This window comes from Bombina bombina, chromosome 4, assembly GCF_027579735.1.
Source record: "Bombina bombina isolate aBomBom1 chromosome 4, aBomBom1.pri, whole genome shotgun sequence".
Taxonomy (NCBI): Eukaryota; Metazoa; Chordata; class Amphibia; order Anura; family Bombinatoridae; genus Bombina; species Bombina bombina.
The window spans coordinates 255,115,308-255,137,546 of record NC_069502.1 but is presented as its reverse complement, the minus strand read 5'-3'; the positions used below and the strand labels follow the sequence as shown (position 1 = coordinate 255,137,546).

General features: G+C 41.8%; 1 protein-coding gene across 1 annotated transcript in view; it reads right to left on the bottom strand.

The window, feature by feature from the left end:
- Positions 1-6,867: 6,867 nt before the first annotated feature.
- PASK (PAS domain containing serine/threonine kinase) overlaps positions 6,868-22,239 on the bottom strand; it is a 426,576-nt gene continuing 411,204 nt past the window's right edge. The window contains exon 18 of the mRNA XM_053709902.1: positions 6,868-7,954. Within this exon, the coding sequence (XP_053565877.1) occupies positions 7,884-7,954 (71 nt within the window). The 3' untranslated portion in view covers positions 6,868-7,883. The remainder of the gene's footprint in view (positions 7,955-22,239) is intronic.

Sequence of the window (22,239 nt, the reverse complement as noted above, 5' to 3'; positions counted from 1 at the left end):
ATTTGGATTTGATCAAGAACTAATAATGAAGATTTTTGCATTATATAACAAACCACAGGCGAAAGTTAAATTAAATGACTCCCTCTCCAACCCATTTCACATCAATAACGGAACTAGGCAAGGGTGTCCCCTGTCACCGTTACTGTTTGTCTTGTCAATGGAAATCCTAGCTTCATACATAAGAAATGACTCCAATATCACTGGACATAAAATAGGCTCAACAGAATATAAAATCACGCTTTACGCGGATGATATATTCCTTACCCTTACAAACCTCGACTCCTCAATTTCTGCTTTGATAAATACGATACAAACATACGGACGATTCTCTAATTTTAGCATTAATATCACGAAGTCTGAATTATTACATATTAACCTACCGCCAACGACCTTAGCTAACTTACAGCAACGATTCCAGTTTAAAGCGCAAGACAAAGCAGTTAAATACTTAGGTGTTTATATCTCCCCAAACACACAAGACGTTCTCACATTGAATTATGAAGGCCTCATTCTAAATATCAGCTCAATACTGAAGCTGGAACATCAAATTTTTATCATGGTTAGGAAGACTTAATGCAATCAAAATGATTATACTGCCCAAGATATTATACTTACTGCAAACCCTGCCCATTCCCCTCCCTGATCAAATGTTACACAGACTACAGAAAATACTCCATAATTTTATTTGGGAAAATAAACGCCCATGTATTGCTACAGCTACATTATACAGACCAAGAGAGCTTGGAGGCGTAGGAGCTCCTAATATACAGCACTATAGACTAGCTACCTTTATGTCTAGGGTAGTAGATTGGTGTAAACATGCCGTGAATAAAGAGTGGGTTCAATTAGAGAGTCACCTAGCTAACAATAATAACTTAAGCGGAAGCTGTTGGCTCCCCCCTAATCAGAGATCACTCCCAGATACCATCTCAACACCAACACGAGAAACCTCTAAACTATGGGATAAAATTTTAAAGCAACATCCACACATTTCCACAATAACTTCTCCTTTGACACCAATGGAGAGAAACACACCTTGCCCGTTACGCCCTAAGGCGAATGCCTCACCTACAATACACATGACAGATTCCCTCCCAGCTTACACTTTTTTTATAGCGGGGAAAGTTAAACCACAGGTAGACCTAGTCGCTAACTACGGTAGTGGACTTCAAAACTGGTTGACATATTCACAACTGATACATTTTCTCTCTACACATCCGTCTAAGATGCATTTTATCCGCCCATTGACCCCTTTTGAAAATTTGTGCACTAACCAATTACCCAATAAGGGTATCCTCTTAATAGTACATAAACAGCTCCTCATATCCATCTATAAAACTCTGCCGACTTATGTTGGTAAATGGGAAAGAGAAATAGGTAGCCCCATACCAAAACTAACTTGGCATGGCATATTTACGCACATGAGCAGATCCTCCTCTTCGATTTCTATATTAGAAATGAACCTCAAATTACTGTGCAGGTGGTATTATACCCCGGTGCGCTTGCATCAACTATTTCCTAATGTCCCGGCGGGATGCCAAAGTAGTGGAACTCCGTTTCACATCTGGTGGCAGTGCGCGAAAGCTAAGAAATACTGGGAGGCAATTAAAAATGAGATTGAACAAGCCTTATCTATCCATATACCGTTTGATATAAAGGTTTTAATTTTTAACCAATTCCCTAAGATAAAATGTAAGCTTAGATTATCACTTCTGACAATAATGGTTAATGCCGCACAAAAACGAATACCATTAAATTGGAAAAAGACGGACCTTCCTAATGTAGAGATCTGGAAACGCACAGTTACACATAGTTTAGCGTTAGAAAAATACCATTACGGACAGACACACCGATTGGAGGACTATCACTCAATATGCTTTTTATGGGAAGAGCATCTAAATATGACACTTACACATCCTAATTAATGTAAAATTTGAATACATGGTAAGGCATACGCACATATCCTGAAACCTGCTAGTCCCTAAAGTGTTTTTTGAATTCTATCGCACACCTTTTACAATTCACATTTTCACATTACCATCAACAGCGAATGGAATGTTAAATATCAAGGTACTCATTTTGGATTAGAGCCGGTATTCTGGTACATTTATAGTCTAAATATACGTTTATTGATAATTCGCTTATTATGTTAGAAAGTTTTTTCAATACAAATTTACTTGTACAATGTATACATAATGTGATACTGTGTCATAGATATATTTGTCTACACTCAACTGTATGTAACATTGAATACTTCAATAAAGCTGTTGAAAGAAAAAAAAAAAACCTATCATTTTAATACCTCTTTCACTTTACCTCTTCCTATTACTTAGTATAGGCAAAGAGAATGACTGGGGGTGGAGAGAAGGGAGGAGCTATATATATACAGCTCTGCTGTGGTGCTCTTTGCCACTTCCTGTTAGCAGGAGGATAATATCCCACAAGTAAGGATGAATCCGTGAACTCGTCGTATCTAGTAGAAGAAACCTCCCTCAATAACAGACGGAGGTGTTCAAGCTTAAACCGAAAGGAAACCACTTCTGAATCTGTCAGTGGCAAGACACTAAAGCTCACCTTCGGATAGGACCTCCATCCCCTCCAATTAAGAGCTCTGGGAGGGTACATCTGAGATCGCCATCAAGGCATCAGAAGCGGTATTGACCACGTGGGCTTCCTTCCTTCTGTGTTTGCCTTGGAATACGGGAAAGGCAGATAACGCATCTGAAAGTGTAGATGACATAACAGCAGCTATGTCCTTAGTTGCGGCATACTCTGTATCTCATCAGTAGAACCCCGAGAAGCATCCGCTTTTGACAATTTTTTACCAAAGAAAATTTGCTCCTTAAATTGAAGAGGTTTATCAATGCATGCGGGACAAAAAGTAACAGGAGGTTCCACATTGGAATTTAAACACATGGAACATGTAACGTTTTGAAGGTCTTCCATGATAAATAAGCAAGCAAACTTTTTGGTCGTGCTTCTTTAATAATTTGTCAAAATTATACCAGAAAAAGGAAGAAAACAGCCCTAATATGAGTGCTGTCTGCTAAATCCTTTTATAACAAAAAAATGTACTATGCCTTTAAGATTTAAACGTAAAAATTTTACTGCACCAGTAAAACAATTCATGAAAAGTGCACCTCCGCCTCAACAGCTCTGCTGAGGCGCCTACCTGCCCCCACGGTACACTGATTACTTCCACTCGATCCACCAATTGCCTAGAACCGTTTGTTTTAATATGAAACCATGCGGTCTTGTCGTGGCCTCTTTAAAGCAAGCACTGTATCTACTACTTGACTACGTGCTTTGAACTGAAGTGCGACGCCGGGATCACGTAGAATTAACTAATGCACGACTTCTAGGCGCGCAAAACTAAGCCCCGCCCTTCGTGGGCGTCAAAGAAAACCAAATCCGAACCCGATTAATCTAAGTAAAAGATGCTGGTCAAAGCAACAGTAAAACACCAGTCCTATACCGGAGCATAAAGAATTGACTCCGAACTTAGTGTCCCCATCAGTAAAACTCTGATAGCGTCTCGCCCATAGTACAAATAAAAGGCTAATAAATTTAACAAGAGCCTATATCATGCCATGACTCCTTTCTGAAAATCGAAAGTTACAGAGTAGGGAGAGTAACTGTTTTCAATAAAGTTTTGTTTCCCCATATAACAGTTAGGTAAATATCCAGCCGATTCTGAGTCAATCAATATCCCAATAAAATAAAGGGCTGCACATACCTTTGTGCTGAGCGACAGCATGATATCTCACAGGATCAAGAAGTCTTCTCTCTCCTGTGAAAATGAACAGGGCCTTAGTTAAAATTTGCAAAGACCATCATCAGAAGGGCAGCATCCAGTATGGGAGGCGCAGTGAGAGCTTTGTCCCACCAGTTCCCATTGCTTTAAAGCCACCTGTAGCTCTACTCTAGAGGCTGACAAGGAATACGGCTACACCATATAATAAAATAGCACTCACTGGTACCATTTTAAAAATAACAAACTCTTGATTGAAGAATCTAAACTAACACCTCACATTACCTCTTCCTATCACTAACACAGGCAAAGAGAATGACTGGAGTGGGAGGGAAGGGAGGAGCTATATATACAGCTCTGCTGTGGTGCTCTTTGCCTCCTCCTGCTGACCAGGAAGCAATATCCCACGAGGATGAAATCCGTGGACTCATCGTATCTTTAAAAAGAAAGCCAGTTTACCTGCATTTTACGTGGAATCTAATACTTTAAAGGATACAGTATATACTTAGTGTAATACTATGTATACTTTGAATGCTCAATATCTGTAATCATTACAGCTGTGTTTTTATACTTTAAACAAGTTGGTGCAGTTTTTGTTTCTCATTTAGCACTGAACCTTCCCTTATCCTCTAGAACAGTGATTTGCAACCTTTTTTTTGCCGTGGCACACTTTTTTACATTAAAAAAATCCTGCGGCACACCACCATCCCAAAATTTTAGAAAATCACACATTGTAGCCTAATACAGGATATATATATATATATATATATATATATATATATACAAAACACGGAAGGGAACTGCACTCATACCGGACCTAGGGTTGCCACCTCAGCCATGTTTTCCTGGACACTTATGAGTTACACATGCTGCAGGGTGTGCAGGGAGGAACATGTATTGTGTTTCTGGACAGCACTATTCATATTCTTCCCTGCACACCCTGCAGCATCTGTAACTTATAAGTGTTCTGTATTTTAAGGGACAGGTGGCAACCCTAACCGGACCGGGTACACATCCCATGACCCTGCAACATGCTCAGCCCTGGGTTCCACTGGCACTCACAGGAAGCTGTGCTGTCCCCAGAGTCACAGGCAGTTAACCCCAGGCAGGACTGGTTGCAAGAACCATGTTCCCAGTTTGTTTGTATTTGAGAGCTTGCATCGTGTGGCTGTTTTAGGGTCCCAGGTATTGGAAAGGACCTTGACGAGGTACCTGGGCTTGTCCCATTTGGCCAGATGCGGTAACTAACCTTTCCCTTTTTGCTTTTAAATCTTAGCTGAGAGCTTGTGAGTGCTGGGTTTTCTCTGTGTGTTATATATATATATATATATATATATACACACACACACACACTGTGCTGTCATGCCATGCCTCCTACAAACTATACATGACATATTGACATTCATTCACAAACAATCATAATGATTGTCTGTGAATGAAAGTCAATGTCATGGTTGTAAATGATGCCTGATGAGCCTGTCATATATCTCCCAATATTTCAAAATTTGAAAGAGGGACACCCCCTCACTGTTGTCAGTCTGCCGCGGCACACCTGAGGATCTCTCACGGCACACTGGTTGAAAAACACTGCTCTAGAACAAAATCTGTGAAATACAGGCAAAGCCCTTAATTACAGTGCACCTTCCTACATCTGTCCTTTATCTGCTAATAAGCCCCCTGCCTCCTCTTTCACTCTTCCAAAACCTCTCACCTCCTATCTCATCACATTTCTGTCTTCAGCACTTTCCTTGTACTGTGCCCAACTCTATGAATTTTCACAGTTAAACATTGTTGCACCTAAAGTAACTGCTTCAGTGGAAGAGAAACTGAATAGATGCACAATCCCCATTCAAATGTCCCTGTGTATATAACTCTCTCACAGATAACTATATCTTTATGTTGCATACAATTTGAATAGATCTTATTTGGAATTTGGATTTTTGTTTTAGATATGTGTCTAATGAAGACTAATTTGTTTTTTCATTCACTTTTGATTGTCAGGTCACATAAGCTTTTTTTAAATATATACTCAGCTTTCAGCTGTGTGTGTGTTTCTTTGTGTGTGTGTGTGTGACTGTGTATCTGTATCTGTTTGTGTGTGCACTTGTGTATCTGTTTGTGTTTCTGTGTGTGTGTGTGTGTGTGTGTGTGTGTGTATCTGTGCATGTGTGTATCTGTGTATGTATAAAGGGGGGCCCTTCATGAATTCTTGCACCGGGGCCCTGAGAACTCTAGTTACGCTTCTGCCTGTAGAAAAAAGAAATAACAGAGTAAACCTACTCTGGCTTTCTGTACTATGGGCAGCAAATATGTTAGGAAAACGCAGCAAGGCTCACCTCACAAGTTTCTAACTGCTTTAAAGCCACCACTACCCTACTGAAGAGATTAACGTGGACTACGGCTAGACCCAAAAAAATCTTGCTTGTAGCGAAAGAAAACCAATTTTCTTCAGACACCAGAACTTCATCTCCTCCATTGACAGAGGCAAATAAAAGGATTATGGGTAGGGGAGTGACACTTAAAGGGACACTGAACAGAAATTTTTACTTTAATGGTTCAGATAGAGCATGCAATTTTAATCAACTTTCTAATTTACTCCTATTATCAATTTTTCTTCTCTATCTTGCTATCTTTATTTAAAAATCATGAATGTAAATCTTAGCAGCCAGCCCATTTTAGGTTCAGCATCATGGATAGCCCATGCTTATTGGAGGTTGACATTTACCCACCAATAAGCAAGCATAACCCAGATTCTCAACCAAAAATGGGCCGGCTCCTATGCATCACATTCCGTCTTTTTAAGTAAAGATAGCTAGAGTAAGAAGAAAAATTAATAGGAGTAAATTAGAAAGTTGCTGAATCATTAAATAAAAAAAATTGTGTTTAGTGTCCCTTTAACAGCTTTGCTCTGGTGCTCTTTGCCTCCTCCTGCTGGCCAGAAGTGATATTCCCACTAGTAATTGATGACGTTGTAGACACTCCATATCTTAGGAAAGAAATATAATTTTTAGGAGCAGTTTTAAACCACATAGGACAAAGTGACTTTACACTAAATGTAGTGTGTTTCATAAATGGTAACACTCCTCCATGTTAAGAATTTGCAACTAAAGCTAAAATTCATTGTCACCAATTTTAACAGCAGTATTAAAAATTTTACAGTCCAGATACAATAAATCAGTTAATAACTTATAAATAACCTTCATTAGCAGCTGACATTAAAAAAACAACACATATAGAAAAGTAACAAACTCTGATAGCTGAAATAGATAAAAAAAAAAGAACAATGTTGCTAAAAAACAAAACGGCTTCATATCAATTCCACTGTGAACCTTCAACACAACAGCTTAATACTTAACTAGAAAGGAGAGTCCCAGGAACAGTTCTCAAAACATATACAGTCCACTGAATCAGGGTTTAACAGATTTGATTCCTTACAAATGTCTTACATGATTGCCATTTCGCATAGAGAACTCCAGTAGTTTGCGTAGCGCTTGCTGCATATTGTCATTTTAAAAAACATTATACAAAGCACATGTATAGCAAGTTTGAGCATCCTAATCTATCTGGTATGGATACACCACTACATGGAGTATGCCACATGTGTAAAACGGGTGCTATGGTCCTGAGATATGAGGAGTGAATGGAACAGGTACACCTGCAGGCTTGTAGTCTGAGCACCATATTGACTGACATAACATGAATACAATATTACATATTTGCTAATTATCAGAAAGCTGCACTTCGTTGTGAACAGTCATTTTCAAAATTATTGGCAATGCTAGAAATGCTAACAGGAGTCAATTACAAAGCATGTGTTTTGCAGGTATAGGTTTTTGAGACTGAATTGGTCTCCATATCAGTTATGATGAAACCGATTGAAGTATGAAACACTTTTCCATAGGGGTTCTCAAAAGCTCACTGCTGCTGTAGTGAATTACAACTAGTTTCATTAGTTAGTAAAGGCATAGCTTAAGAATGACAATCCTGGTAGAGGAGATACGATCTAGATGCCGTGCTGAACTGCATGTACCATCATGCAGAGATACTGTTTACTTCACTCTTTATTCTTGTGTACGTATTACAGCTCGATACTGCTTCTTCATAAAGTTAACATCTGCTAATGAACCAACTGTCACTCTGTCCGATTCTCTACATTCCAATCAGTGCTATAACTGAATGGGCACTGGTTAGCGTCTTCTTCCCCTAGGAAGAAAAAACAAACAAGAAATAAATTATTATTATAAGTTATTTATAGAGCTTCAAAAGATTCCACAGTGCTATAAACATAGGTAAAATATGCAAAGTAGCGATTATGGGAGGCCAGTGGAGGCTCCTCCATGTGTGCACTCCTGCACGTGCCCCCCTGTCAGATGCTGAGAGAAAAAAAAAAAGGGAATAAAATATAATTTTTCCAATAGCCCCCTATTGGAAAAAAACAGAATGTATGTTTACCTGATAAATTACTTTCTCCAACGGTGTGTCCGGTCCACGGCGTCATCCTTACTTGTGGGATATTCTCCTCCCCAACAGGAAATGGCAAAGAGCCCAGCAAAGCTGGTCACATGATCCCTCCTAGGCTCCGCCTTCCCCAGTCATTCGACCGACGTAAAGGAGGAATATTTGCATAGGAGAAATCATATGATACCGTGGTGACTGTAGTTAAAGAAAATAAATTATCAGACCTGATTAAAAAACCAGGGCGGGCCGTGGATCGGACACACCGTTGGAGAAAGTAATTTATCAGGTAAACATAAATTCTGTTTTCTCCAACATAGGTGTGTCCGGTCCACGGCGTCATCCTTACTTGTGGGAACCAATACCAAAGCTTTAGGACACGGATGAAGGGAGGGAGCAAATCAGGTCACCTAGATGGAAGGCACCACGGCTTGCAAAACCTTTCTCCCAAAAATAGCCTCAGAAGAAGCAAAAGTATCAAATTTGTAAAATTTAGTAAAAGTGTGCAGTGAAGACCAAGTCGCTGCCTTACATATCTGATCAACAGAAGCCTCGTTCTTGAAGGCCCATGTGGAAGCCACAGCCCTAGTAGAATGAGCTGTGATTCTTTCAGGAGGCTGCCGTCCGGCAGTCTCGTAAGCCAATCTGATGATGCTTTTAATCCAAAAAGAGAGAGAGGCAGAAGTTGCTTTTTGACCTCTCCGTTTACCAGAATAAACAACAAACAAAGAAGATGTTTGTCTAAAATCCTTTGTAGCACCTAAATAGAATTTTAGAGCACGAACTACATCCAAATTGTGCAACAAACGTTCCTTCTTTGAAACTGGATTCGGACACAAAGAAGGCACGACTATCTCCTGGTTAATGTTTTTGTTAGAAACAACTTTCGGAAGAAAACCAGGTTTAGTACGTAAAACCACCTTATCTGCATGGAACACCAGATAAGGAGGAGAACACTGCAGAGCAGATAATTCTGAAACTCTTCTAGCAGAAGAAATTGCAACCAAAAACAAAACTTTCCAAGATAATAACTTAATATCAACGGAATGTAAGGGTTCAAACGGAACCCCCTGAAGAACTGAAAGAACTAAATTGAGACTCCAAGGAGGAGTCAAATGTTTGTAAACAGGCTTGATTCTAACCAGAGCCTGAACAAAGGCTTGAACATCTGGCACAGCTGCCAGCTTTTTGTGAAGTAACACAGACAAGGCAGAAATCTGTCCCTTCAAAGAACTTGCAGATAATCCTTTCTCCAAACCTTCTTGAAGAAAGGATAGAATCTTAGGAATTTTTACCTTGTCCCAAGGGAATCCTTTAGATTCACACCAACAGATATATTTTTTCCATATTTTGTGGTAGATTTTTCTCGTTACAGGCTTTCTGGCCTGAACAAGAGTATCAATGACAGAATCTGAGAACCCTCGCTTTGATAAGATCAAGCGTTCAATCTCCAAGCAGTCAGTTGGAGTGAGACCAGATTCGGATGTTCGAACGGACCTTGAACAAGAAGGTCTCGTCTCAAAGGTAGCTTCCATGGTGGAGCCGATGACATATTCACCAGGTCTGCATACCAAGTCCTGCGTGGCCACGCAGGAGCTATCAAGATCACCGATGCCCTCTCCTGATTGATCCTGGCTACTAGCCTGGGGATGAGAGGAAACGGCGGGAATACATAAGCTAGTTTGAAGGTCCAAGGTGCTACTAGTGCATCTACTAGAGTCGCCTTGGGATCCCTGGATCTGGACCCGTAGCAAGGAACCTTGAAGTTCTGACGAGAGGCCATCAGATCCATGTCTGGAATGCCCCACAATTGAATAATTTGGGCAAAGATTTCCGGATGGAGTTCCCACTCCCCCGGATGAAATGTCTGACGACTCAGAAAATCCGCTTCCCAATTTTCCACTCCTGGGATGTGGATTGCAGACAAGTGGCAGGAGTGAGTCTCCGCCCATTGAATGATTTTGGTCACTTCTTCCATCGCCAGGGAACTCCTTGTTCCCCCCTGATGGTTGATGTACGCAACAGTCGTCATGTTGTCTGATTGAAACCGTATGAACTTGGCCTTTGCTAGCTGAGGCCAAGCCTTGAGAGCATTGAATATCGCTCTCAGTTCCAGAATATTTATCGGGAGAAGAGATTCTTCCCGAGACCAAAGACCCTGAGCTTTCAGGGGTCCCCAGACCGCGCCCCAGCCCACCAGACTGGCGTCGGTCGTGACAATGACCCACTCTGGTCTGCGGAAGCTCATCCCCTGTGACAGGTTGTCCAGGGACAGCCACCAACGGAGTGAGTCTCTGGTCCTCTGATCTACTTGTATCGTCGGAGACAAGTCTGTATAGTCCCCATTCCACTGACTGAGCATGCACAGTTGTAATGGTCTTAGATGAATTCGCGCAAAAGGAACTATGTCCATTGCCGCTACCATCAAACCTATTACTTCCATGCACTGCGCTATGGAAGGAAGAGGAACAGAATGAAGTATTTGACAAGAGTTTAGAAGTTTTGATTTTCTGGCCTCTGTCAGAAAAATCCTCATTTCTAAGGAGTCTATTATTGTTCCCAAGAAGGGAACCCTTGTTGACGGAGATAGCGAACTTTTTTCTACGTTCACTTTCCACCCGTGAGATCTGAGAAAGGCCAGGACAATGTCCGTGTGAGCCTTTGCTTGTGGAAGGGACGACGCTTGAATCAGAATGTCGTCCAAGTAAGGTACTACTGCAATGCCCCTTGGTCTTAGCACCGCTAGAAGGGACCCTAGTACCTTTGTGAAAATTCTTGGAGCAGTGGCTAATCCGAACGGAAGTGCCACAAACTGGTAATGCTTGTCCAGGAATGCGAACCTTAGGAACCGATGATGTTCCTTGTGGATAGGAATATGTAGATACGCATCCTTTAAATCCACCGTGGTCATGAATTGACCTTCCTGGATGGAAGGAAGAATTGTTCGAATGGTTTCCATTTTGAACGATGGAACCTTGAGAAACTTGTTTAGGATCTTGAGATCTAAGATTGGTCTGAATGTTCCCTCTTTTTTGGGAACTACGAACAGATTGGAGTAGAACCCCATCCCTTGTTCTCCTAATGGAACAGGATGAATCACTCCCATTTTTAACAGGTCTTCTACACAATGTAAGAATGCCTGTTTTTTTATGAGGTCTGAAGACAATTGAGACCTGTGGAACCTCCCCCTTGGGGGAAGCCCCTTGAATTCCAGAAGATAACCTTGGGAGACTATTTCTAGTGCCCAAGGATCCAGAACATCTCTTGCCCAAGCCTGAGCGAAGAGAGAGAGTCTGCCCCCCACCAGATCCGGTCCCGGATCGGGGGCCAACATCTCATGCTGTCTTGGTAGCAGTGGCAGGTTTCTTGGCCTGCTTTCCTTTGTTCCAGCCTTGCATTGGCCTCCAGGCTGGCTTGGCTTGAGAAGTATTACCCTCTTGCTTAGAGGACGTAGCACTTGGGGCTGGTCCGTTTCTGCGAAAGGGACGAAAATTAGGTTTATTTTTGGCTTTGAAAGACCTATCCTGAGGAAGGGCGTGGCCCTTGCCCCCAGTGATATCAGAGATAATCTCTTTCAAGTCAGGGCCAAACAGCGTTTTCCCCTTGAAAGGAATGTTAAGCAATTTGTTCTTGGAAGACGCATCCGCTGACCAAGATTTTAGCCAAAGCGCTCTGCGCGCCACAATAGCAAAACCAGAATTTTTCGCCGCTAACCTAGCCAATTGCAAAGTGGCGTCTAGGGTGAAAGAATTAGCCAATTTGAGAGCATGAATTCTGTCCATAATCTCCTCATAAGAAGAAGAATTATTATTGAGCGCCTTTTCTAGTTCATCGAACCAGAAACACGCTGCTGTAGTGACAGGAACAATGCATGAAATTGGTTGTAGAAGGTAACCTTGCTGAACAAACATCTTTTTAAGCAAACCCTCTAATTTTTTATCCATAGGATCTTTGAAAGCACAACTATCTTCTATGGGTATAGTGGTGCGTTTGTTTAGAGTAGAAACCGCCCCCTCGACCTTGGGGACTGTCTGCCATAAGTCCTTTCTGGGGTCGACCATAGGAAACAATTTCTTAAATATGGGGGGAGGGACGAAAGGTATACCGGGCCTTTCCCATTCTTTATTTACAATGTCCGCCACCCGCTTGGGTATAGGAAAAGCTTCGGGGCGCCCCGGGACCTCTAGGAACTTGTCCATTTTACATAATTTCTCTGGAATGACCAAATTCTCACAATCATCCAGAGTAGATAACACCTCCTTAAGCAGAGCGCGGAGATGTTCCAATTTAAATTTAAATGTAATCACATCAGGTTCAGCTTGTTGAGAAATTTTCCCTGAATCTGAAATTTCTCCCTCAGACAAAACCTCCCTGGCCCCCTCAGACTGGTGTAGGGGCACTTCAGAACCAATATCATCAGCGTCCTCATGCTCTTCAGTATTTTCTAAAACAGAGCAGTCGCGCTTTCGCTGATAAGTGGGCATTTTGGCTAAAATGTTTTTGATAGAATTATCCATTACAGCCGTTAATTGTTGCATAGTAAGGAGTATTGGCGCACTAGATGTACTAGGGGCCTCCTGTGTGGGCAAGACTGGTGTAGACGAAGGAGGGGATGATGCAGTACCATGCTTACTCCCCTCACTTGAGGAATCATCTTGGGCATCATTTTCTCTAAATTTTGTGTCACATAAATCACATCTATTTAAATGAGAAGGAACCTTGGCTTCCCCACATACAGAACACAGTCTATCTGGTAGTTCAGACATGTTAAACAGGCATAAACTTGATAACAAAGTACAAAAAACGTTTTAAAATAAAACCGTTACTGTCACTTTAAATTTTAAACTGAACACACTTTATTACTGCATATGTGAAAAAGTATGAAGGAATTGTTCAAAATTCACCAAAATTTCACCACAGTGTCTTAAAGCCTTAAAAGTATTGCACACCAAATTTGGAAGCTTTAACCCTTAAAATAACGGAACCGGAGCCGTTTTTATATTTAACCCCTTTACAGTCCCTGGTATCTGCTTTGCTGAGACCCAACCAAGCCCAAAGGGGAATACGATACCAAATGACGCCTTCAGAAAGTCTTTTCTATGTATCAGAGCTCCTCACACATGCATCTGCATGTCATGCTTCCCAAAAACAAGTGCGCAATAGAGGCGCGAAAATGAGACTCTGCCTATGATTAGGGAAAGCCCCTAGAGAATAAGGTGTCCAATACAGTGCCTGCCGGTTATTTTACATAGTTCCCAAGATTAAAATAATTCCTCAAGGCTATGGAGTATAAAATATGCTTATATATAAATCGTTTTAGCCCAGAAAATGTCTACAGTCTTAAAAGCCCTTGTGAAGCCCTTTTTTCTCTTCATGTAATAAAAATGGCTTACCGGATCCCATAGGGAAAATGACAGCTTCCAGCATTACATCGTCTTGTTAGAAATGTGTCATACCTCAAGCAGCAAAAGTCTGCTCCCTGTTTCCCCCAACTGAAGTTAATTCCTCTCAACAGTCCTGTGTGGAAACAGCCATCGATTTTAGTAACGGTTGCTAAAATCATTTTCCTCTTACAAACAGAAATCTTCATCTCTTTTCTGTTTCAGAGTAAATAGTACATACCAGCACTATTTTAAAATAACAAACTCTTGATTGAATAATAAAAACTACAGTTAAACACTAAAAAACTAAGCCATCTCCGTGGAGATGTTGCCTGTACAACGGCAAAGAGAATGACTGGGGAAGGCGGAGCCTAGGAGGGATCATGTGACCAGCTTTGCTGGGCTCTTTGCCATTTCCTGTTGGGGAGGAGAATATCCCACAAGTAAGGATGACGCCGTGGACCGGACACACCTATGTTGGAGAAATATATATATATTTTTTTTTAACCTCCAAAAATCATAAAATATAATTTTTCCAATAGCCCCCTATTGGCAAAATTATATTTTATTTTTAACCCCCAAAAATCAAATTCTTATGTATTTTTTCAAATATAAGCAAAAAAAAAATGTTGTGTCTGTTTTTTTTTTTTCCATCGCACGTGCGGTTAGAGCCATATATGATGCCTGTCAGTGATGTCTATGTTCACTGCAGGCATCTGGGCCAGCCTCAAATGTTTCTATATCAAACCCTGATCGCACACGCTGAACTGTGCGAGAGTGGGGAGGGACATGTTCAGCCTGTGTTCTGATAGGCTGCACGCCACAATGCCGTATATGTCATCACGGCCAGAGTGGGGAGGGACATGTTCTGACTCAGTAGTTCAGCCTGTGGCACTTGTTGCAACTTGCAGCTCGCTCTGATAGGCTGCTAGCATATAAATTTATCAGCGTGGTCGTGGACGTGGCTGGAGCAAGGAGACTTGGAGTTGGAGAAGTAAGTTGCACGGCCGGTTAGGTATAGGTAACTACCTAGTGAGTGACACAGACACACAGTTAGTTTTACTCAATACCCTGTGGCTCTGCCTCTTAGCTCCACCTACCACCAGCCGTGCGCACACAATTTTAACTTGGCGGCACTAGCATTTGTGCACTGCACTGGCCACATGTGGGTGAAACTGACTGTGCTGAAGGAAGGAGGACTCAGGACTAAGTTCGCGAGAAAAGGAGCCGGCCGGAGGTAAGCAAGGCAATGGGGATAGGAAACATGCACTAATCTAATGCAATATTGTTTGTGCTGCTCCTATTTATTTTAGGGACTGGAACAATGCTTTAAAGTAACTGCTACAGCCTACACAATAACAGCGTGTCTGTGACTGTGCGTCTTACTTTTTCTAAGGCTGTCTCCTACCTCCCGGATAAAGCTGAGCCTGTCACTGTCAGGGATAGCTGGGACCTGGTAAACAATTCTCCTTGAATAACCTAATAGACAGACAGTCTAGACTCACTCCGTAACATGCTAAAATTGCTGAACACAAATTAACTCCCTGGCTCCCAGAAAGGACTGCAGTTTATTCCTAAGCAGTGTATTGCAGCCCTTTTTGGTAGCCATGGGGTTAAATTGTAAATCAGTGATGTCCTATGATGCAGGGCAGGAGGTCATGAGGGAGAGGAGATCTCCGGTTGAAATTTACAACTCCTGCACAGCGCTTGAAGCAGCAACTATGTGATAGAGAGGTCAGTCTGTGAGTTGCTAAAAATAATAAGTATACAGTATGTACTGAGCTGGACTGGACCTCAAGTTTAGATTAAGAAAAAGCCCCAAAAGTATTTAAAAAAAATAAAATAAAATATTACCATGCATGTCCCTGTATATATGTGTATGTCTGCCTATATCTGTGTGTGCATGTGTTGGTGCCTATCTATGTGTGTGTATCTCTGTGTATATGTCTGTGTATGTATGTATCTCTGTGTATGTATCTCTGTATGTATGTATGTATCTCTGTGTGTGTGTATGTATCTCTGTGTGTGTATCTCTGTGTATGTATGTGTGTGTGTGTATGTATCTCTGTGTGTGTATCTCTGTGTATGTATGTGTGTGTGTGTGTATCTCTGTGTATGTATGTGTGTGTGTGTGTATATCTCTGTGTATGTATGTGTGTGTGTGTGTATATCTCTGTGTATGTATGTGTGTGTGTGTATATCTCTGTGTATGTATGTATGTATGTGTATCTCTGTGTATGTATGTATGTATGTGTGTGTGTGTGTGTATATCTCTGTGTATGTATGTGTGTATATCTCTGTGTATGTATGTGTGTGTGTGTGTGTGTATCTCTGTGTGTGTGTGTATCTCTGTGTTTTTTCTAAATGCAAATGCATTATAGAAGTATATAATAGTTAATAACAAGTTTATGTATGCTGCAGGAAAAGTTCTGAGTAAAAAAAGTGGACTAGTAGGAATTTTTCATAGAAGTTGTAGTACCTGGGCATATTTTTCAAGGTGTGTGACTGTGTATGTGTGTGTATGTGTATGTATGTATATGTGTGTGTATATGTAATGAATAGTAATTTAATACTGACGTTTCAGGGTCTCCTGAAGACTGACTGTGTGTTCTTTTAAATATATGAAGATGTGGTGGATGGTGGGAGATATATATATATATATATATAGTGAACCCCCATTTGAATAACCCACAAGCCGCCACTGTGGGAGGCAAATGGGCATAGGGCGCTCCCAAGAGTTGCACTGTTGTAAATCAGCTCTCATGAAGGTGATCTACTAAACAACTGGGCTCATAGGTTTACATGCTAAGGGGGTTCAGGGGATAAAAAAACATAATTTATGCTTACCTGATAAATTTATTTCTCTTGTAGTGTATCCAGTCCACGGATCATCCATTACTTGTGGGATATTCTTAGATGGACAACTGTAAAAAACAGAAACAGAGGCGCCACATGTGTAGATCAATGGATACCCAAACACAAATCTGGACAAGATACAGGGTACTCACAAGCGTGAAGGCACTCTCTTGTGCCTATTTGAGACAGGCTGGTATTCTGAACAGCAAACCAGCTGGCTGTGTGAACGAATCCCCGTCGAGATGTCCTGGAGAAGTGGATATCCTGGAAGGCAGTCCTTGCCTAGATGGTTTTCTATAGGTTGGAACAAGGGAGAAAGGCTTAACCGCCTTTGGGTTACTTAGAAGAGAGATTGATACACACACCAGACTTCGTGAATCATAAAACTAGCATTTATTATACAGAATAAAATAGCCAGTAATGTAGCAACTGGCTATTTTATTCTGTATAATAAATGCTAGTTTTATGATTCACGAAGTCTGGTGTGTGTATCAATCTCTCTTCTAAGTAACCCAAAGGCTGTTTAGCCTTTCTCCCTTGTTCCAACCTATAGAAAACCATCTAGGCAAGGACTGCCTTCCAGGATATCCACTTCTCCAGGACATCTCGACGGGGATTCGTTCACACAGCCAGCTGGTTTGCTGTTCAGAATACCAGCCTGTCTCTAATAGGCACAAGAGAGTGCCTTCACGCTTGTGAGTACCCTGTATCTTGTCCAGATTTGTGTTTGGGTATCCATTGATCTACACATGTGGCGCCTCTGTTTCTGTTTTTTACAGTTGTCCATCTAAGAAAATTACATCACTTGTGAAGTGAAGACCGAGAGCTGCCTTTTCCACTTACTCCTTTCCCAGATGGACATTTTTTGGGACTTTATTTGCACCGCTTTCATTGGATACTATCCAGTGCAACGTGTGTATATTCATATATATATATACATTTTGTTTTATCTTTTTGTAGATACCTATTACCACAATCCTTTCAACTAAGTTTATATTTGATTTTAACAATTTATGTATTAATTTTGTATTTTAGTTTTGCTTTTATAATTTTTTATGGGTTTTTTACATTAGGACCTTCTATACCACCTGTCAAATAAGCGCCTCCTATAGGTTCTCTGTTACAGAGTTTCCAGTCTATACTTGTGGGATATTCTCCTTCCCAACAGGAAGTTGCAAGAGGATCACCCACAGCAGAGCTGCTATATAGCTCCTCCCCTCACTGCCATATCCAGTCATTCGACCGAAACAAGCCGAGAAAGGAGAAACCATAGGGTACAGTGGTGACTGTAGTTTAATTAAAAATTAGACCTGCCTGAAAAGGACAGGACGGGCCGTGGACTGGATACACTACAAGAGAAATAAATTTATCAGGTAAGCATAAATTATGTTTTCTCTTGTTAAGTGTATCCAGTCCACGGATCATCCATTACTTGTGGGATACCAATACCAAAGCTAAAGTACACGGATGATGGGAGGGACAAGGCAGGAACTTAAACGGAAGGAACCACTGCCTGTAGAACCTTTCTCCCAAAAACAGCCTCCGAAGAAGCAAAAGTATCAAATTTGTAAAATTTGGAAAAAGTATGAAGGGAAGACCAAGTTGCAGCCTTGCAAATCTGTTCAACAGAGGCCTCATTTTTAAAGGCCCAGGTGGAAGCCACAGCTCTAGTAGAATGAGCTGTAATCCTTTCAGGAGGCTGCTGTCCAGCAGTCTCATAGGCTAAACAGATTATACTCCGAAGCCAAAAAGAAAGAGAGGTTGCCGAGGCCTTCTGACCTCTCCTCTGGCCAGAGTAAACAACAAACAGGTTAGATGTTTGGCGAAAATCTTTAGTAGCCTGTAAGTAAAACTTCAAGGCACGGACTACGTCTAGATTATGCAAAAGACTTTCCTTCTTTGAAGAAGGATTAGGACATAATGATGGAACAACAATCTCTTGATTGATATTCTTGTTAGAAACCACCTTAGGTAAAAACCCAAGTTTTGTACGCAGAACAACTTTATCTGAATGAAAGATCAGATAAGGAGAATCACAATGTAAGGCAGATAACTCCGAGACTCTTCGAGCCGAGGAAATAGCCATCAGAAAAAGAACTTTCCATGAAAGAAGTTTGATATCAATAGAATGAAGGGGTTCAAACGGAACCCCTTGAAGAACTTTAAGAACCAAGTTTAAGCTCCATGGAGGAGCAACAGGTTTAAACACAGGCTTAATTCTAACTAAAGCCTGACAAAATGCCTGAACGTCTGGAACTTCTGCCAGACGCTTGTGTAAAAGAATAGACAGAGCAGAAATCTGTCCCTTTAAAGAACTAGCTGATAATCCTTTGTCCAAACCCTCTTGGAGGAAGGACAATATCCTAGGAATCCTAACCCTACTCCATGAGTAATTATTGGATTCACACCAATGAAGATATTTAACCATTTCTTGTAGTAAATTTTCCTGGTGACAGGCTTTCGTGCCTGTATTAAAGGGCCACTGTAAGTAAATATTTTCTATGCCTGTTACTAACTAACTACCCCAAATACGCTTTTTATCAATAGCATTTCATTAACATATCTCTACCGTATATCAGAAATCTTGTCTGCAAATTTAATTGTTTTCCAAACCCACTCCATGGGTATCCTTTCCTCTGTACCAATCCGTTTACAATACCTAGGTTTTAAACACAAAGTTATTGGTTTAAGTATTTTGAACATTCAGTGCTGAAAATAGTGGGCAGGATAACGTGACATCATCGGCAAATAAAAGATATAACTTTTAGAACGTTATGAAACTTCGTTTTGGAGAAAATATAGGTCAGTAGGTTTTAATTAATGTTTATTAACTTTAATATGTTAGTTGTTTAGCTTAAAAATTATAACAGAAAGTAATCCTTTAAGGTATCAATTACTGACTCGGAGAAGCAACGCTTTGATAGGATCAAGCGTTCAATCTCCATGCAGCCAGTCTCAGAGAAAGTAGATTCGGATGATTGAAAGGACCTTGTATTAGAAGGTGTTGTCTCAGAGGCAGAGTCCATGGTGGAAAGGATGACATGTCCACTAGGTCTGCATACCAGGTCCTGCGTGGCCACGCAGGCGCTATCAATATCACCTATGCTCTTTCCTGTTTGATTTTGGCAATCAGACGAGGGAGCAGAGGAAACGGTGGAAACACATAAGCCAGGTTGAAGAACGAAGGCGCTGCTAGAGCATCTATCAGTGCCGCTTCTGGGTCCCTGGACCTGGATCCGTAACAAGGAAGCTTGGCGTTCTGGCGAGACGCCATGAGATCCAACTCTGGTTTGCCCCAACGGAGAACCAATTGAGCAAACACCTCCGGATGGAGTTCCCATTCCCCCGGATGAAAAGTCTGACGACTTAGAAAATCCGCCTCCCAGTTCTCTACACCTGGGATATGGATCGCTGACAGGTGGCAAGAGTGAGTCTCTGCCCAGCGAATTATCTTGGAGACTTCTGACATCGCTAGGGAACTCCTGGTTCCCCCTTGATGGTTGATGTAAGCCACAGTCGTGATGTTGTAAGACTGAAATCTGATGAACCTCAGTGTTGCTAGCTGAGGCCAAGCCAGAAGAGCATTGAATATTGCTCTTAACTCCAGAATATTTATTGGGAGGAGTTTCTCCTCCTGAGTCCATGAACCCTGAGCCTTCAGGGAGTTCCAGACTGCACCCCAACCTAGAAGGCTGGCATCTGTTGTTACAATTGTCCAATCTGGTCTGCGACAGGTCATACCCTTGGACAGATGGGCCCGAGATAACCACCAGAGAAGAGAATCTCTGGTTTCCTGATCCAGATTTAGTAGAGGGGACAAATCTGTGTAATCCCCATTCCACTGACCGAGCATGCATAATTGCAGCGGTCTGAGATGCAGGCGCGCGAATGGCACTATGTCCATCGCCGCTACCATTAAGCCGATTACTTCCATGCACTGAGCCACCGTGGGGCGCGAAATGGAGTGAAGAACACGGCAAGCATTTAGAAGTTTTGATAACCTGGACTTCGTCAGGTAAATTTTCATTTCTACAGAATCTATTAGAGTCCCTAGGAAGGAAACCCTCGTGAGAGGAGATAGAGAACTCTTTTCTTCGTTCACTTTCCACCCATGCGACCTCAGGAATGCCAGAACTATCTCTGTATGAGATTTGGCAATTTGAAAGCTTGACGCCTGTATCAGGATATCGTCCAGGTAAGGAGCCACCGCTATGCCTCGCGGTCTTAGGACCGCCAGAAGTGAGCCCAGAACCTTTGTAAAAATTCTTGGGGCTGTAGCCAACCCGAATGGAAGAGCTACAATTGGTAATGCCTGTCTAGAAAGGCAAACCTCAGGAACTGATGATGATTCTTGTGAATCGGAATGTGAAGGTAGGCATCCTTTAAGTCCACTGTGGTCATGTACTGACCCTCTTGGATCATGGGTAAAATGGTTCGAATAGTTTCCATCTTGAATGACGGAACTCTGAGGAATTTGTTTAGGATCTTTAAATCCAAAATTGGTCTGAAGGTTCCCTCTTTTTTGGGAACCACAAACAGATTTGAATAAAACCCTTGTCCTTGTTCCGTCCGCGGAACTGGATGGATCACTCCCATTACAAGGAGATCTTGTACGCAGCTTAGGAATGCCTCTTTCTTTATCTGGTTTGCAGATAATCTTGAAAGGTGAAATCTCCCTTGTGGAGGAGAAGCTTTGAAGTCCAGAAGATATCCCTGAGATATGATCTCCAACGCCCAGGGATCCTGAACATCTCTTGCCCACGCCTGGGCGAAGAGAGTCTGCCCCCTACTAGATCCGTTGTCGGATAGGGTGCCGCTCCTTCATGCTGTCTTAGAGGCAGCAGCAGGCTTTCTGGCCTGCTTGCCCTTGTTCCAGGACTGGTTAGGTTTCCAGGCCTGCTTGGATTGAGCAAAAGTTCCCTCTTGTTTTGAAGCAGAGGAAGTTGATGCTGCACCTGCCTTGAAATTTTGAAAGGCACGAAAATTAGACTGTTTGGCCTTTGATTTGGCCCTGTCCTGAGGAAGGGTATGACCCTTACCTCCAGTAATGTCAGCAATAATTTCTTTCAAACCAGGCCCGAATAAGGTCTGTTCCTTGAAAGGAATGTTGAGTAATTTAGACTTTGAAGTCACATCAGCTGACCAGGATTTGAGCCATAGCGCCCTACGCGCCTGGATGGCGAATCCGGAATTCTTAGCCGTTAGTTTAGTCAAATGAACAATGGCATCAGAAACAAATGAGTTAGCTAATTTTTTTATCCATTGGATCTGAAAAAGCACAACTGTCCTCAACCGGGATAGTGGTACGCTTTGCTAAAGTAGAAACTGCTCCCTCCACCTTAGGGACAGTCTGCCATAAGTCCCGTGTAGTGGCATCTATTGGAAACATTTTTCTAAATATAGGAGGTGGGGAAAAGGGCACACCGGGCCTATCCCACTCCTTACTAATAATTTCTGTAAGCCTTTTAGGTATTTGAAAAACATCAGTACTCACCGGCACTGCATAGTATTTATCCAGCCTACACAATTTCTCTGGCACTGCAATTGTGTCTCAGTCATTCAGAGCAGCTAATACCTCCCCAAGCAATACACGGAGGTTCTCAAGCGTAAATTTAAAATTAGAAATCTCTGAATCAGGTCTCCCCGATTCAGAGACGTCACCCACAGACTGAAGCTCTCCGTCCTCAGGTTCTGCATATTGTGACGTAGTATCAGACATGGCTCTTACAGCATCTACGCGCTCTGTATCTCGTCTAACCCCAGAGCTATCGCGCTTGCCTCTCAATTCAGGCAATC